The sequence below is a fragment of the Schistosoma mansoni genome, chromosome 7, assembly GCF_000237925.1.
Source record: "Schistosoma mansoni strain Puerto Rico chromosome 7, complete genome".
Taxonomy (NCBI): Eukaryota; Metazoa; Platyhelminthes; class Trematoda; order Strigeidida; family Schistosomatidae; genus Schistosoma; species Schistosoma mansoni.
In genome coordinates this window covers 7,054,983-7,069,662 of record NC_031501.1, presented here as the reverse complement: position 1 = coordinate 7,069,662, position 14,680 = coordinate 7,054,983, and the positions used below count along the sequence as shown (strand labels likewise).

General features: G+C 33.3%; 1 protein-coding gene across 1 annotated transcript in view; it reads left to right on the top strand.

Annotated features, from left to right (window-relative positions):
• The window catches only part of Smp_134550 (hypothetical protein), a gene marked incomplete at its 5' end in the record, with an annotated part of 18,802 nt that extends 8,198 nt beyond the window's left edge, over window positions 1-10,604 (top strand). Inside the window, 2 exons of the mRNA XM_018798732.1 lie at window positions 6,272-6,309; window positions 10,207-10,604. Of these exons, the coding sequence (XP_018653644.1) occupies window positions 6,272-6,309; window positions 10,207-10,374 (206 nt within the window). The 3' untranslated portion in view covers window positions 10,375-10,604. The remainder of the gene's footprint in view (window positions 1-6,271; window positions 6,310-10,206) is intronic.
• Window positions 10,605-14,680: the final 4,076 nt, after the last annotated feature.

Genomic DNA, 14,680 nt, shown 5'->3' with positions numbered 1-14,680 from the left:
TTTAAATGAGCATACATACATACTACAGTACTACAGCAGGTTTATTTTAGATGGCACATAAGATTGACTATTAGAGTATCTATCCCTTTCATCTGTTCGAAAATAATTTAATCTTTTCTTTGAAATTGACCCGGTACTAAAGCAAACCATAAACTCACCCACGTGAGCTACAAATCTTCTCCACTTCTCTATATTACTGAAATAGTTTCCACAATCCATTCAAATAAATTATTGTACACCTTGAAATGTAAATGTGTATGTTAAGACCTCAAAACAGTACGCATAGATTGCTATCTTCTTTTTCTTTTTATGACGAAATCAGTGACCTATAAATTGTAAATTGTTAATACAAAATAATCCAAGGAGGAAACGTTTAACTTATCTTGACAATTTCCTGGGTAACAAAGAACAAACAAACAAATAACCATCACAACTGTGAAGTAATTACAAATCGGTAATAACCTTAAAAAATTATTTACGCCATCAAAATAAACAAACTAATTTACCTCAACTATCAATGACAACAATCAAGGAAAATATTCAAAACGGTTTGAACTATTCCATGAGAATTGATGAAGATTGAAAAAAAAAATTAAGGGGGGGCCGTTCTTTGAGATTTCCTCTTGTACATAAGCTGTATGTAATTTATACCGACAACAAGAATACAAGTGGGGACAATCGAATGTATCCGAATACAACATTACAGAACGTCTTAGTCAAATCTGGGAACCATACAGTAATTACTTCATATGCAAAATGTCAATCAATCATCTCAGACTTGACTGTTTCTTTGTTTTCACATCAATCACTTTATGTTCTCGTTCTCTTTTCTTTCATGCTGTTAACCTTTTGCCACCAGACATTTTACTTTTGATTGATGATACATACTACTTATATCTGTCAATATTAATAGCAAACAGCACAAAACACTGGATAATTATTTTGTCTCAGTGTAAGGCTCTTCAGTAATGTGTACCTATGATTGCACTAGTGATCGACCATAGGATCTTCAAGAGCCGTAGAAAGTGAATCACATTATAATCACTGATTTGTCTTTTATTGGTTTACACTTAGATGATCAGTCATTTGGTAAAACTATCCTTTCGGTACTATTAATGAGTAAGGTTTACGTTACATCCAGCATGATTACATTCTATTGGTCATCGTTAAGATTTAGATGAGAAAGTCCATAACAATTAATGGATGACTCGTAGAGAATGACAAAGATATAAATAGATTATAAACGATAATACTGGTCATTATTATCATTACTTTAAAGAATGGTATATAGTAAATGTTTATGATTGAAATACATTCCATCGGACATCATCTCAATAACCTGAAGATAACATACTCATGAAGAGGATTGAAAGTTTTGAATTTCATCTCTAGTAAGTTCATCATCACTGGTATAAATGGTAACCGAGAAGCTTCATATTAAAGTATGTAAGATATGTTTTAATGGTACTTGATCATTATGTTTTTCCGAACAATTTCAAGTCTTATTGTAAATTAAATCAATCTCGACAAACCTACCATCTTAGCAAAAAAGAAAACATATAACTAGTTAATAGGGAAAAATATACCAATAGAATAATATTCTATATTCACTTGGTATTGTTTGTTTGAATCTTCCTATTGTTATTTGGGACTGCAATTGATCAGTCTCTTATTGATATATGTGCGAATGGCCTTGGTATTGCCTTAAGTCACAAACTTTATAAGCAATGATGGATAGTGGCTAGCACTGGAATCCAGAACGCTCGTTTCGTCCTATTTGGGACTCGTCAGATAGATGGGCATGCATCCCAAAGTTGATGATCACTCTGGGACTCGAACCTTTCACCGTCTTCTTCAAACGCCATCACGTTATCCACTTAGCTACTGAGTCCTGATAGTCACTTGCTTGTGCAATGGAGAGAAGTTCAAATTCACTTGGTATTATTAGTTTGAATCTTCCAATTGATGTACTGGGTTCGAGTCCCAGAGTGAACATCGACTTTGAGATGTAGATAAATCGAACTGACGAGTCCCAAATAGGACGAAACACGCGTCCAGGATTTCACTGCTATCCACTATTCATCTTTGCTTATAATATTGCATATTGTTTTTCACTGTTTGTCTAACAAGTTTATATAAACTTTACACCATAGATGTGAATGTTTTTTTTCTTATATATACAAAATGGTGACATATCACGCAAAATAGAAAACTAGAAAAGTTATAAAGTATACTTCTTGGATATAAGTATATCAGTAATATATTACATCGTATGATAGTTGTATATATTTAGAGAAGTGTTGGTTTGATATATATGTTGATCAAGTGAATAAGCTTTGTTTATGGAAGTAGTATGCCTTTCAATTGTATTTGTCTTCTAATCATCATATCAAGTATATGTTATTGATAGAGACTCTCTCAAAACATATATTTGAGTCTTGTTGCTATGTTATTTATGGGTATTTACTTCCCTTTTATTTTGATCTTTGTGTTTAGAGTAGCCGTAAATTTGGTTTACATTGTAGCTGTTATTTATCGGTCAGTAATAGGAACCTATCTTAATCTAGTGTGTTACCTCCTAGTTTGAACTCATCATTCTGTTAGGGATCGAACTTATGATAGTGTAGTGAACAAGAACACGAGTGGGGACAATTGAATGTATTTAGGCAAAAATTAAAGACTGATAACCATACAGTCAGCAGTTTATTTGCAAAATAACAAACAATGTCTCAATCTTCACTGTTCCTTCAGCAAATATCAGTACATCTTCTCTGATTTTATTATTCTTGCATTTTCCTACCAATTGCGCTTCATTTCAGTTCTTTTCCTTATCGATCTTTTGTCAAAATACATTCTATATCTGACCATCAACATATACTACCTATGTGGATATAAGTAGACCACACCACAATAGTACCTAACTAAAAGATTGCTGAGTTAACTTCAGTAAAATATTTAAAGCTTATTTAGTAGTAAGTAGTAAGTGTTTGTATTCGATACTAAGACATATGTTCCAGTCAACATACTGACGGCCAACATTCGAAACTCGGAACACTATTGATTAATCGTTAATACAAAAATCAAATGGATAGTTTTACAGGATACAATCTTTGTATTAACGATCATTTGTACAGAGTATTACTTGGCTGAAACAGTCTAAATGGCATAGAAAGTTGAAATATTAACAACAATAATAAATAACATTCGTTCTTCTAGCTGTACTGCTCTTCAACTTCCTCCAATTCATGTATGAAGATGGAGACTACGAGACTTCGATACAATCGAAAAAATATTCACACTTTCAATACTTCAACTTCCTTGGCACTAAATATAAATAAATTTAATAACTGTCAATGGACAACGTAGTGCTATTAAGTACCAGCGTGGTGGACGCTACTCACTACAGTACTTGTAAGTAGTATGTGGTGGAACTTTGCCTCAAAGCTGTCACAGTCTTCAGACGGTCAGAAGAATTTCAGTAAATCAAAAGCATGGGTTAGGTTGAACACTTGAAAATCAGATTAGGAGACAGTTTGGATTGCATAACGTACTAAAAGATCCAAATGAATGATTAAAGGCTATGCAAACGTATCAGGTTAACATTCATTCCTTCTATAATCAGACAGAAAAAAGTACAATAGAAAATTCCTAATAACAAATATTTATGATGATTATAACCTGACTTAAAAGTAAATTCCCATAACGATCAAAATTAACTAAAGGTACCATTAAAAAACTGAAGATTACAATCGTTTAATTTCAAATTCACTATCAATACAAACTAATTTCTATAAAATATATTGTATTCCGAAACTCCGCCTGTAGCTTCTCCGAGGGCAACAGGCGTAAGTAAGTAAGTAATATTGTATTCCTAAGTATTATCTGATATATTGCAGTGTTCGACAGTAACTCACTAATAATATCGGCTGAGGATTGGACTAAGCTACAGAGTTGGAATTTTGAACCCTATGATTCTAATTTAGTTTTCTAAAAGTAGAATGACAATTGAAAGATCATAAAATTCTAGGTTTTCATTTATACATGTGTTATAGTTGCACACTGTTAAAATAATGTCAAAGGTGAATAAAATCAGTTTTCAACCTATTTAGGCTGTAAATGATATACCAAACGATATCTGTCTATCATCTATCATGAAAAATATCTTATAGCAGCTCACATACAATTGGGTTTGTTTATGTCTCATTTGGTTAAGCCCTTTTGTTAACTTATTTAACGAACAGAGTCATCCGTATAATAGTAACCTATCTATATTATTGTACCGCTATTATGTAAGCTTGAGCATTGTTTACTGCCTATGCATGTATTCATTTTGCTAGCCTTACTATTAATCGCTTAATTGATTCATTCATTTCACCATGTATATATATGAACATTTTAATCCTGTTCACTGACTCGCTGACCCGCTGACTCGCACACCCGTTCATTGACTCAATCACTCACACGCTCATTCGCTTGCTTTATGGCACTGCTCTTTCATGCTTGCTTAACGTGCCTGTAATTTTGGATATCTGTGCATGGTTCAATAATCAACGCAATCAACACATTGTATTTACCTTCTGATTTATACACCGTTGGGGCATTATCTAGTAACGGTTATCAGGACGAACAATATACGAAGTTTAAGGATAGTATCGGATACCGACCACCACAATCTAACTATTTAAGTATGAAGATACTGAGTAAATTTACAAATTATTCATTAAGTTAGTTGACTAAACCAATTGCTGAATGACTATGGTAAGTTAGAAATATTCCGATTTGATTGCATTATATTAGTAGATTGTAAAAATTTGTATCATTTGTATCAGCAGGGTGTACCTGTAATCTTGAGGTAACTGGTGCTCCCTGACGGATTCGGCCCCGTTCCACCCAGCTTCACAGTCAGAGACGTTACCGTTGAGCTATTCGAGCCGCGACCGATCACCACCCAGTGATCAATCAATTGTGATTAGTTTAGAGAAACGTAGATGTTTATAAATATATGTGTGGAATGATATTTTAATGGCCTTTAATCTGGCTCCAAATGGATTGTATGTTGATTGCTATCAGAAATATACATGTTGCCAATCGTCGTATATAAGCATCGACTTAATTCTTGTTAGTCAATAACGAAATTAAATAAGCCAAATACGAGAATAGATTTTGAATATGTATATTTCATGCACTCATTATTGACTTGAATAGGCAATCAGAGAGATGCAACGAAGAGAGAAGAGCGAAGCAGATCGGAGAAGCAAAGAGAATAGAGCAAAACGAAATGAAGTACGATGAAGAAGGCGTTTGAGCCAACTCGATTTAATCAAGCGTTAATTGATATTTATTGTCGCACAAAAATAAGTTACAGACATGTTATGAATAGGATAAAAAGTGCACACACATACGCTTACATAAAAATAGTCAAGATTAATAAGCGACTAAGTGACAAGATCAAACTGTGATTCAAGGAAAAACGAATAAAGTGGTTCATCAAAAAGGTTGAATAAGTTATGTGGACCGAACAATCAGACCAGCCACTACAGGATCTTTGATGAATCCTTCACTTTCCATAAAGTTATTTTAGTCTAAAATTCAATGAGCAATACACAACATACAGACATAAGTTTAACCATTTATTTGAGTTAAAATGCAAATTACACTACATTGATGATTAATTGGATTTTTTTCAAGAAAGGAAGTACAAAAGCAAATTTGCATTATTAAAATACTTTAGTGTTCAAGTTAGACGTTTAGTCCGTAAATATTCATTCCGGATGTAAATGGTGAATTCGTTAATTTATACACAAATGAATTAATGAATGTCGTTAGCAAATTACAGTCTGTTGAATACATCTAAGTCTGGTCATTGTTATTATTATTACCTTTTTCAAATTTTTTTCGCGGTGAGACTATGATTTATGGACGTCCTTTGAGAGATACCAAAATGACCTTGAAGATGTCCCCCAACTAACAAGGAGTAAATAAGGATTATAGGGCGGTATGAGGAATTTGAATAGTGATTTATAGTTGATGGTTAAGGTTAGAAATTAGATGATTTCAGGGTTTTGATTACGAAATGACATCAGCTATAATGACAAACCTCGATTTAGCCAAATGTACAAATGAATTTCGCGCCAAAATTCAAGAATTGTTATCATAAATCTGATTGGTTCGTTCATAAATTATAGTCTCACTATTTCCTGATTTCATTAATTATAATTCCCATTCTGTTTACATTCTTTTCTTAAATGTTTGTTTCTTCCCTAAATTCTAGTGAGCTTCTGTTGGTATAATCCTGTGAAAAGTCAATTTGTAAGTTTACCCCTCCCCCCCCCCCGATTTTCCTTAAAAAATGTATACCATTTTTTTTTATTCCATCATCATTTATCTACTTATAAGTAGCTGAATGTTTTCTTCTGATAAAAATTGGTACTATCATGTGATACACACTTATGGTTGTACATACATTTCTATGGTAATTAATTAAAAGTGAATCGTCACAAGTATTCTGTTCAATTGAACAGTTCATCTAGGTTAGTTATAAACAAGACAATGATTCAAAACAAAGATCGTCAAATTAGACATGTATAATGGTTTGTTTTTCTCATTACCATAGAAATAGAAAAGTTTCGTAATAAACAAATGGGTAAAATCTTGTTGAATAACAATATAAACTAGTGTTTACAATTTTCCTGGTTATCAGTTAATCAGCTATAGGGTTGTGGAGATTTTCGAGTTGAGATTGATCTCAAGAATGGATCAATTTTAGACAGACATTAAAATTCTGGAAGCATTGGACGGACGTTTCGTTCTAATGTGGGACTCCTCAGTAGTGTGTACCTAGAATCCTTCACGCATGAATCAGATGCAGGACCCTCGTTCTCGCGCGTGGACGACTAACCTCTAGACCACTGTATCGGCATCCAGTGAAACTGAAGGTCGTGAGTTCGAGTCCCAAATGTGCGATCGTGGATGCGTTTTGTCAAGGAGTCCCGTGCTAGAACTAAACGACCGTCCAGTGTTTCCAGGTTTTCAATAGTGATCTAAAATTGATGGATTCATTATATAAATCTAAATTCTATAAAGATTACTGTGCTTGAAACTTCTTATAAAAGACATTGTTGCGTATGTAGGCTAACTATTGTATGATCTCATGTTTGAAGCATTACGAACAGATATTAATTTGGTAAGGTACTAAAAATAAAAAAGTATGAAATAAGTTTTCCTTCCTAGTTTTGAGATTCCTTGGAGATTTACATCCACAACTTCATATCTATTCTTTCAGGCTAGTACATCATAACTATTGGTTCACATTGTAGACATTTCGAATTAAGAAATCAGTAGATCACTGTTTCCTACTGGTTTTTAAATGTTACCATTACACATAATTCCATTTTAGATTAGGCTCATAAACTTTAGGATACTAAATGATCACGATACTTTGAGAGCACTAATTCAATACATAATGTATTATGTACCTCATACAATCTCAACACTTGTTAGTTCTTCATAGTGAACCTTTAAAAAAACTCATAATAGGTATAATCATTATTATGATACGCTGGGTCAATCAAACATACCAGCTCAAGTCTAAATGGTAAGTAAGAGATTTGGCATAGTTTTCTGAAGATATAGATAGATTCTATTCTTTGATAATTTGGACTGATCTTTCAAGGTAGACAGTCGGTCAGCTAAAACGTAGGACCAGACACATACATACATCGGTTCAAGTTGCCATAGTCTCATTAGAACAACAAGATGAATACCGAATTCATAGAAGTAATTGATTTAATGGTGGTAATATATAAAAGAAAGATTGTATATAAGGATATAGTACAGGAAGAAAGACAGATATGAAGTAATTTTAATCTCATAATTTAAGTGAAGACAGAGAGTATATACACCTACACCATTGTGATCGATTCTGAGACATGTCACCTAGAGTCTCCAACCATTGGTTACGATAGTCACGTGGACCCCAACCAAGTAGTCTGCATCTACCAACATGGCTTAGACTAGAAGTTAGTGACTTTAAGGGAAGACAGAGAGTGTAGTAAAAGCCATATATTCACTTATGGTGTTTTGTAGTCAAGTAGCTAGTTAAGTTTCTATATTAACAGTTTATAAATCAGTATTCAACTTAAATTATTTATATATAACATAACGGAAATACCACTAAATTTTTATTCTTTCAAATAGTAACATAAAGATGCTTCTTTATTCTTTACTGAATGAATACTAACTATTTTGATAAAGTTTTGTTCTCTTTGTTCTCTGTTCTGTTCTCTGAGAACAAAACTCCATCAAAATCACCAACCTGAGCTACAAATCTTCTCCACCATCTCAGAATACTGACTATCATTTTTTTTGAGGGGGGGGGAACAATAAATAAAAGAAGCAAAAAATACTTTCATCCTACCTCTGTTACATAACTTCTTTTCCTTTATTCATATATACCAAAAAAAAGAAAAAAAAAGAAAAAAAGTGAATATTTAATTTATAACAAAATCATTCACAAAATAGAAAGAAAACAGTTTCATACTTGTAAAAAAAGAAAAAAAAGAAAAAAGAAAAAGGAGAAAAAAGTAGAGGAATGTAACAACTTAGACCGGATTCCATTTTATTGATTAAATAAGAGAATATTGAAAAAAAATAATAATAAGTAACTATTTTTAACAATTTTGTTGAATTTTTTCAAAAAAAAAACAAAAAAAACATTGAAAGATTCATACATCATAGGTTAAATATCCTTTCTCAACCCAACAACCCACCCCCTACCCCCCTTTCAGAAAAGAAGTTACAAATCATTGAAACATTGAATAAAAGATTTGTTTTAAACAATAGAATATTTTCTTTACTCTTTTTTTCTTCTTTTTTTGATTTTCATTATTATTTAACTAAATATTTGAATCGTTTACTCAATGGATTGTAATATGTTACATAATTATTATGGATAACTTGAAATGATCATGAATGTGTAGATGTTTAATTCTGTTTAATTCTTTAATCATGTTTAGTAATAACGTATTAGATGATGCTGATAAAATACAGTGTTCTCTTAGAACTGAGTAACAATTCAAGGATGTTTAGGATGCGTTTCTTCCCATCCAAATGTAAATTGTTTCTTCTGGACTGATCTGCATCAACACCTAAACTAAAGATAGGGAGTGAAGTAGTCGAACGCGTCGACAAATTTACTTATCTTGGAAGTCTGATCAACCCTAATGGGTTGGTGTCTGACGAAATCTCTGCACGGATTCAAAAAGCTCGTTTGGCTTTTGCCAACTTACGTCACCTATGGCGAAGACGAGATGTCCATCTATCAGGTAAGGGACGAGTATACTGCACAGCAGTTCACTCTGTTCTACTTTACGGCTGTGAAACATGGCCATTAAGAGTAGAAGATACTCATAAGTCACTAGTATTTGACCACAAATGCCTTAGAAATATTGGTCACATCAGCTGGGATCACCAGGTAAGTAACAGTGAGGTTAGACACAGGGTATTAGGGAATGATGGTAAATCAGTTGATGAGGTAATGAATCTTCATCCACAGAGATAGTTGAGCCACGTATTACGTATGCCTAAACACCGAGAACCACGACGCGCTAAGCTAACTAGTATTGGCGATGGCTGGAAGAGTGTTAGGGGCGGCCAAACCAAATCATGGCATAAGTGCTTGAAATCACTAACTTCAAGTCTGAGCTATGTTGTTAGATGCAGACTACTTGGTTGGGGTCCACGTGACTATCGTAACCAATAGTTGGAGACTCTGTGTGACATGGTTCAGAATCGATCACAATGGCGTAGGTGTATATACTCTTTATCTTCACTTAAATTATGAGATTAAAATTACTTCATATCTGTCTTTCTTCCTGTACTATATCCTTATATACAATCTTTCTTTTATATATTACCACCATTAAATCAATTACTTCTATGAATTCGGTATTGATCTTGTTGTGTTAATGAGGTATGGCAACTTGGACCGATGCATATAATGTGCTTAGTCCTACATTGTAGCTGACTGAGATGAATATCGTTTATGAAAGCTTTCGATATGTTATGCCACCCTGAATTCAACTGTTAGCCATTATTCAAAACTTTGATAATTACAGAAATTGTTTATATTTTCAATGATAAACAATCTACTCACAAATTGTTTTTTTCATCTCTTTTCTTTTCTTTTTTTTTGTTTTTAAAATGAAGCCGCCCAATTTTCGCACATTTGACTTAGAAGATGATTATCCAGAAATACCTGGACGATATTCACCATCAATGCATAAAGATCATACAACACATTTCAATTATAAAGATAGATTTCGTTGGAGTAAACGTGTTCCACCTTATATAACCGGTGGAATTCGGTATCGATAAACAAACAAATATGATTAGCAGGATATATAAACATGGACGTACGTGTGTTTGTGTGTGTATGTGTGTTTTAGTTGCTAAGTAACAGTTGTACCCTCGTTTCTCTTTTTTTTTTCAAAAAAAAAGAAAGATATAACTACAAATCAAATACACACATTATATCACAATGTAAAACAAGGTTGATGAATGTGAATTGTAAACATTTTTATGAAATAATAAAGGCATAAATCCATATATGTCATTATGTGTTATTATTAGAATAAGATTAACTAATTACTGAATTGAAATGATATATTTCATTCTAAAAGGGGGAACATATGATTATAACTGATGCTTTAACAAGGTTTACTCAATACCTTGACATATTTTATACTTTATAAAGGAATTCAGACCTGACTACACAAGTTACTTGATCTGTATGTGGGCTGTGGTACTGCTCGAGATCACAGGTCAAAGCAGGTGGTTTCCTTAGATGGCCACACTCGGAGTCGTCGTAGTGGAGCAACGTAAGGAGATGCAGTCCCATGTTAACCGGTGATCAACAATTGGTTCATACACCATTTGTTCCCTCAGGTTCCTGAAGCCCATGTTCCCCAATGGTTTGTAATGAGGGTTTTCCAACTCCCCTAGTTGGATACTCCATATCCATCAACCCTGTTAAAGCGCAAGACATTCGCTTTTCGTCAACTCAATTTCGTAAACAACAGTGATGCCTCGAGAATGCAGTGAGTAGAACTTCCCTAGCAGTTGCTGTATACGCGTGGCTATGTGAGAGCAATAGAAGAGGAAGAGTGGGCTATCCACACTCTCGGCCGTACCAAGACATTGGACGCAGTGGCTCAAAAGATTATAACTAAACTAGTTTAGAAGCGGGGAACGTCTGAAAGAATGAACCAATTAGAATAATTAGTTGATTGTTAATATCAGGTTTCATGTTGTTAGATCGTCCAGGATACTATTATTTCTTTTACGGATGAGGAAACGTCTCATTGATGGATATTAAACTATACGAAACTGATATCCAACTTCGCCTGCCGACATATATCTTCCCTTTATAATATCAAAACAATTAGGTTAATAATCATATCACACAAGTAATCGATAAGATTCAGTCATTCAATAAGATTCAACAATAAAACACTAAATACTATTGTGAATTAGAAGTCCTTATAATTTATGGAACTGAGTGATCAGGTCATTTGATTATAGAGGTCACTAATTACGCCGGCGTTTATAGCTTTTTTGACCTCCAATCTTCACTCTAATTAATGACAGGTTTTGATCGACAGTTGATAACCTTGCGCAACAACCAAAAAATAACCCCTACTTCTAATGATCTAGAACGTAACTTCCCTCTAGCCTGGTAAATAGTCAGAATTTGAAGGACAACCAGAAGATAAACATTCTTTTGTCGACCATCCTCACAACCTGAATAAACATTGGCTTATAGATCCTACTTTTCAAACCACAACACATCACAATTAGCAAACTACAGTTTGAACTCGATCAAGCCACAAAAGATAAAGAACGAAGTCAAAAGTAAACCATTAATTAGTAATGATTCAGGAAAGGTGAAACATATACCGACAGTTTATGAGTCAAATGGGAGCTTACAATACTGGAAATACAACAATATAATAATTTAATTATTTCATATATAGATGAGATACTTGATAACGTTGATATAAACCAATAGATTAAAATTTTATAGAATGTTATAGGCGATTATCTTTGTTCATAAGTTTACTAGAGAAAGAGTCAGCTTTTAAAACGATGCGTGTTAGATCCCATGCTCACTATAAATATCAACACTAAAGTGTAGGTACATCCAGACAATGAATCTCGATTAAGATTCTGTCATTAGCCACAAATCAAATTATAATAAAGACCTGTTACCAGGAGCGACTATCGAAACATAGGTTCGCGATGTGCAATTTGTTATAACTTTTGGGCTTGTGCCCTATAAATATATAATGTAATGATAACTTCAATTAGAGAACAATGGATTATCCATCAGATCAATGACACGCGAAACCCGTGCAAGCAGTCTAGAGTCATTATCGGTCCTGCTTCCTGCCTAGCCCTACCTGTTCAGTCCAGAAACACCAATATCAGCCTCTACGATGTGAATCAGGTATTTCAAACATAGAGGGTTTATATACAAACTAAACAGACAACATCATACCACAAAATAGAAAACAACATTTGTACAAGTACTAGCCAAATGTGGCTGTGAATGTGAGAGACTAATTAATAGATTGGGCATAACTTAAGAATGGTAAATCGTATAATAATACTTCATAGGTCAAAATAACTCTTATAATAAGAGGAACATGATTATGCCTAGTTTAGCTACTTAACAATTATCCAATAAAAAATATGTGCATCGTACTAGTCCGTGAATAGATCCGAACAGTTACCACTCATAATTCTGATCGGGATATAACACAATTGTAAGCAGAGATAGGTCTATTACAGTCTCTACCACAAGTAGAAGAAAATTACCAACTCCTACAACAATCTAAAATTTTGTTCACATTATTTCATCACCTGAAAATGTTGACCATTAATTGGTCATTAAAGAAATTATGTAATATATTTGATCTTGCTTGGCAACAGACTTTACGGTTTTGGACTTGGTTCATTCTAAGTCATAGGTGAGTCTGTTTATGATGAGTCCTACACTAGCTGGTAAAAATGTTCAGCACTCTTTGGTTTTCAGTGGTTCTCCAACTTATGATTAAACCATCTTTAAACAGTCTCAAAGAAAACTGGCAATGAATATAAACACCTACTGATTTTTATCAGAATGAGTATTTGCGGAAGTTGTATTAATTTTAATAGTTGAATTCATCAGTAGACCTAAACTAGACCACCATTGAAAATCTGAAAGCACTAGATGGCCGTTTCGTCCGAGTACGGAACTCTTCAGTTGCGCGCATCCACAACGGACAAAAGGTTGAGCATGACTCACTCCTGAATTCAACAATTAAACTTACTATTTTACCATTTTAACAACTTATGATATGAATGTCACGAAGTTGTTGCAAGAAATTGTCACTTGACTCTACAGAGTCAAATAAAGATGATTTGAAATGACAAATACCTTGTGTTACTAAGTGACGAACAACTCAAAATAAGAGTCATTATTAGAGATGAATATTCAGTGAGAAACCTGATGTTCATAGCTGATCAAACCTACATTTTACATTCGTGAATCTAAACAAAAAAAACTGATGTTATGTTCTATAATTCATTAACAATGCCCGATTTGATATTCATTTGTTATAAGGATCCATTGTTAACTAAGACAAAACTAGAAAAATAACTTATGTATATTCCATTACGGATTGACTTTAGTTAGAAAACAACCGAAAACTAAGAATCACTGAACTGCTGTCTCGTTTTATAATGTAACTCCATAGTACTATATCAATCCACTAATCTACCACAAGAAATAGAGACCAGAAACTTCAGATCACTTGACTAATGTTTAAACCTTTAGACCACTCAACCAGTATCTAATAGTTCATATGTTGATTATACAGATAATTCATATAATATTAACAATAAGTCAGGTAAAAGTACAAACATGTATGTTGTTAAAAGTACATTGAAAATAGTCTTAGGTAAACACTTTTTTTCAAAAAAAGAGCAAAACCATACTGAGAATGAACTAAAACATAAGTCGTTACATTACATACATATATATGTCAGTTATAATTGTTATTTGTAAACATTCATCAGTTCAACTGTATAAATTTATGTTATATCATATGTTATAACGACTAAAGCATTGAGGTTCCCGGATATTCTTCGGTAAATTATATCTATGAATGATTGAAAATTCTTTTAATACGACACAAAGAAAAAGGGGTTAAAGAGACTAAACTTTCATTACATAATAATGCCCTAAACGTTGGTAAACCATATAATAATAGAGAGAAGAAAGATGGGATTTTTAGGAAAATTCTATATTCCATTCAAAAATTAAAAATTGAATAGGAAACAAATTTACTTTTTTATAGTAAGCAAAGATGGATAGTGGCTAGCAGTAAAATCCAGGACGCGCGAATTTCGTCCTATTTGGGACTCGTCAGCTGGATGTACCTGCATCTCAGAGTTGATGTTCACTCTGAGACTCGAACCCAGTACCATTCACTTCAAACACCGTTGCGTTATCCACTCAGCTACTGAGTGCTGATAGCCACTTACTTGTGCAATGGGATGAAGTTTAAATTCACTTAGTATTGTTTGTTTGTTTGTATCTTCCCATTGACAACTGGTCAGTCTCTAATTGGCATATATG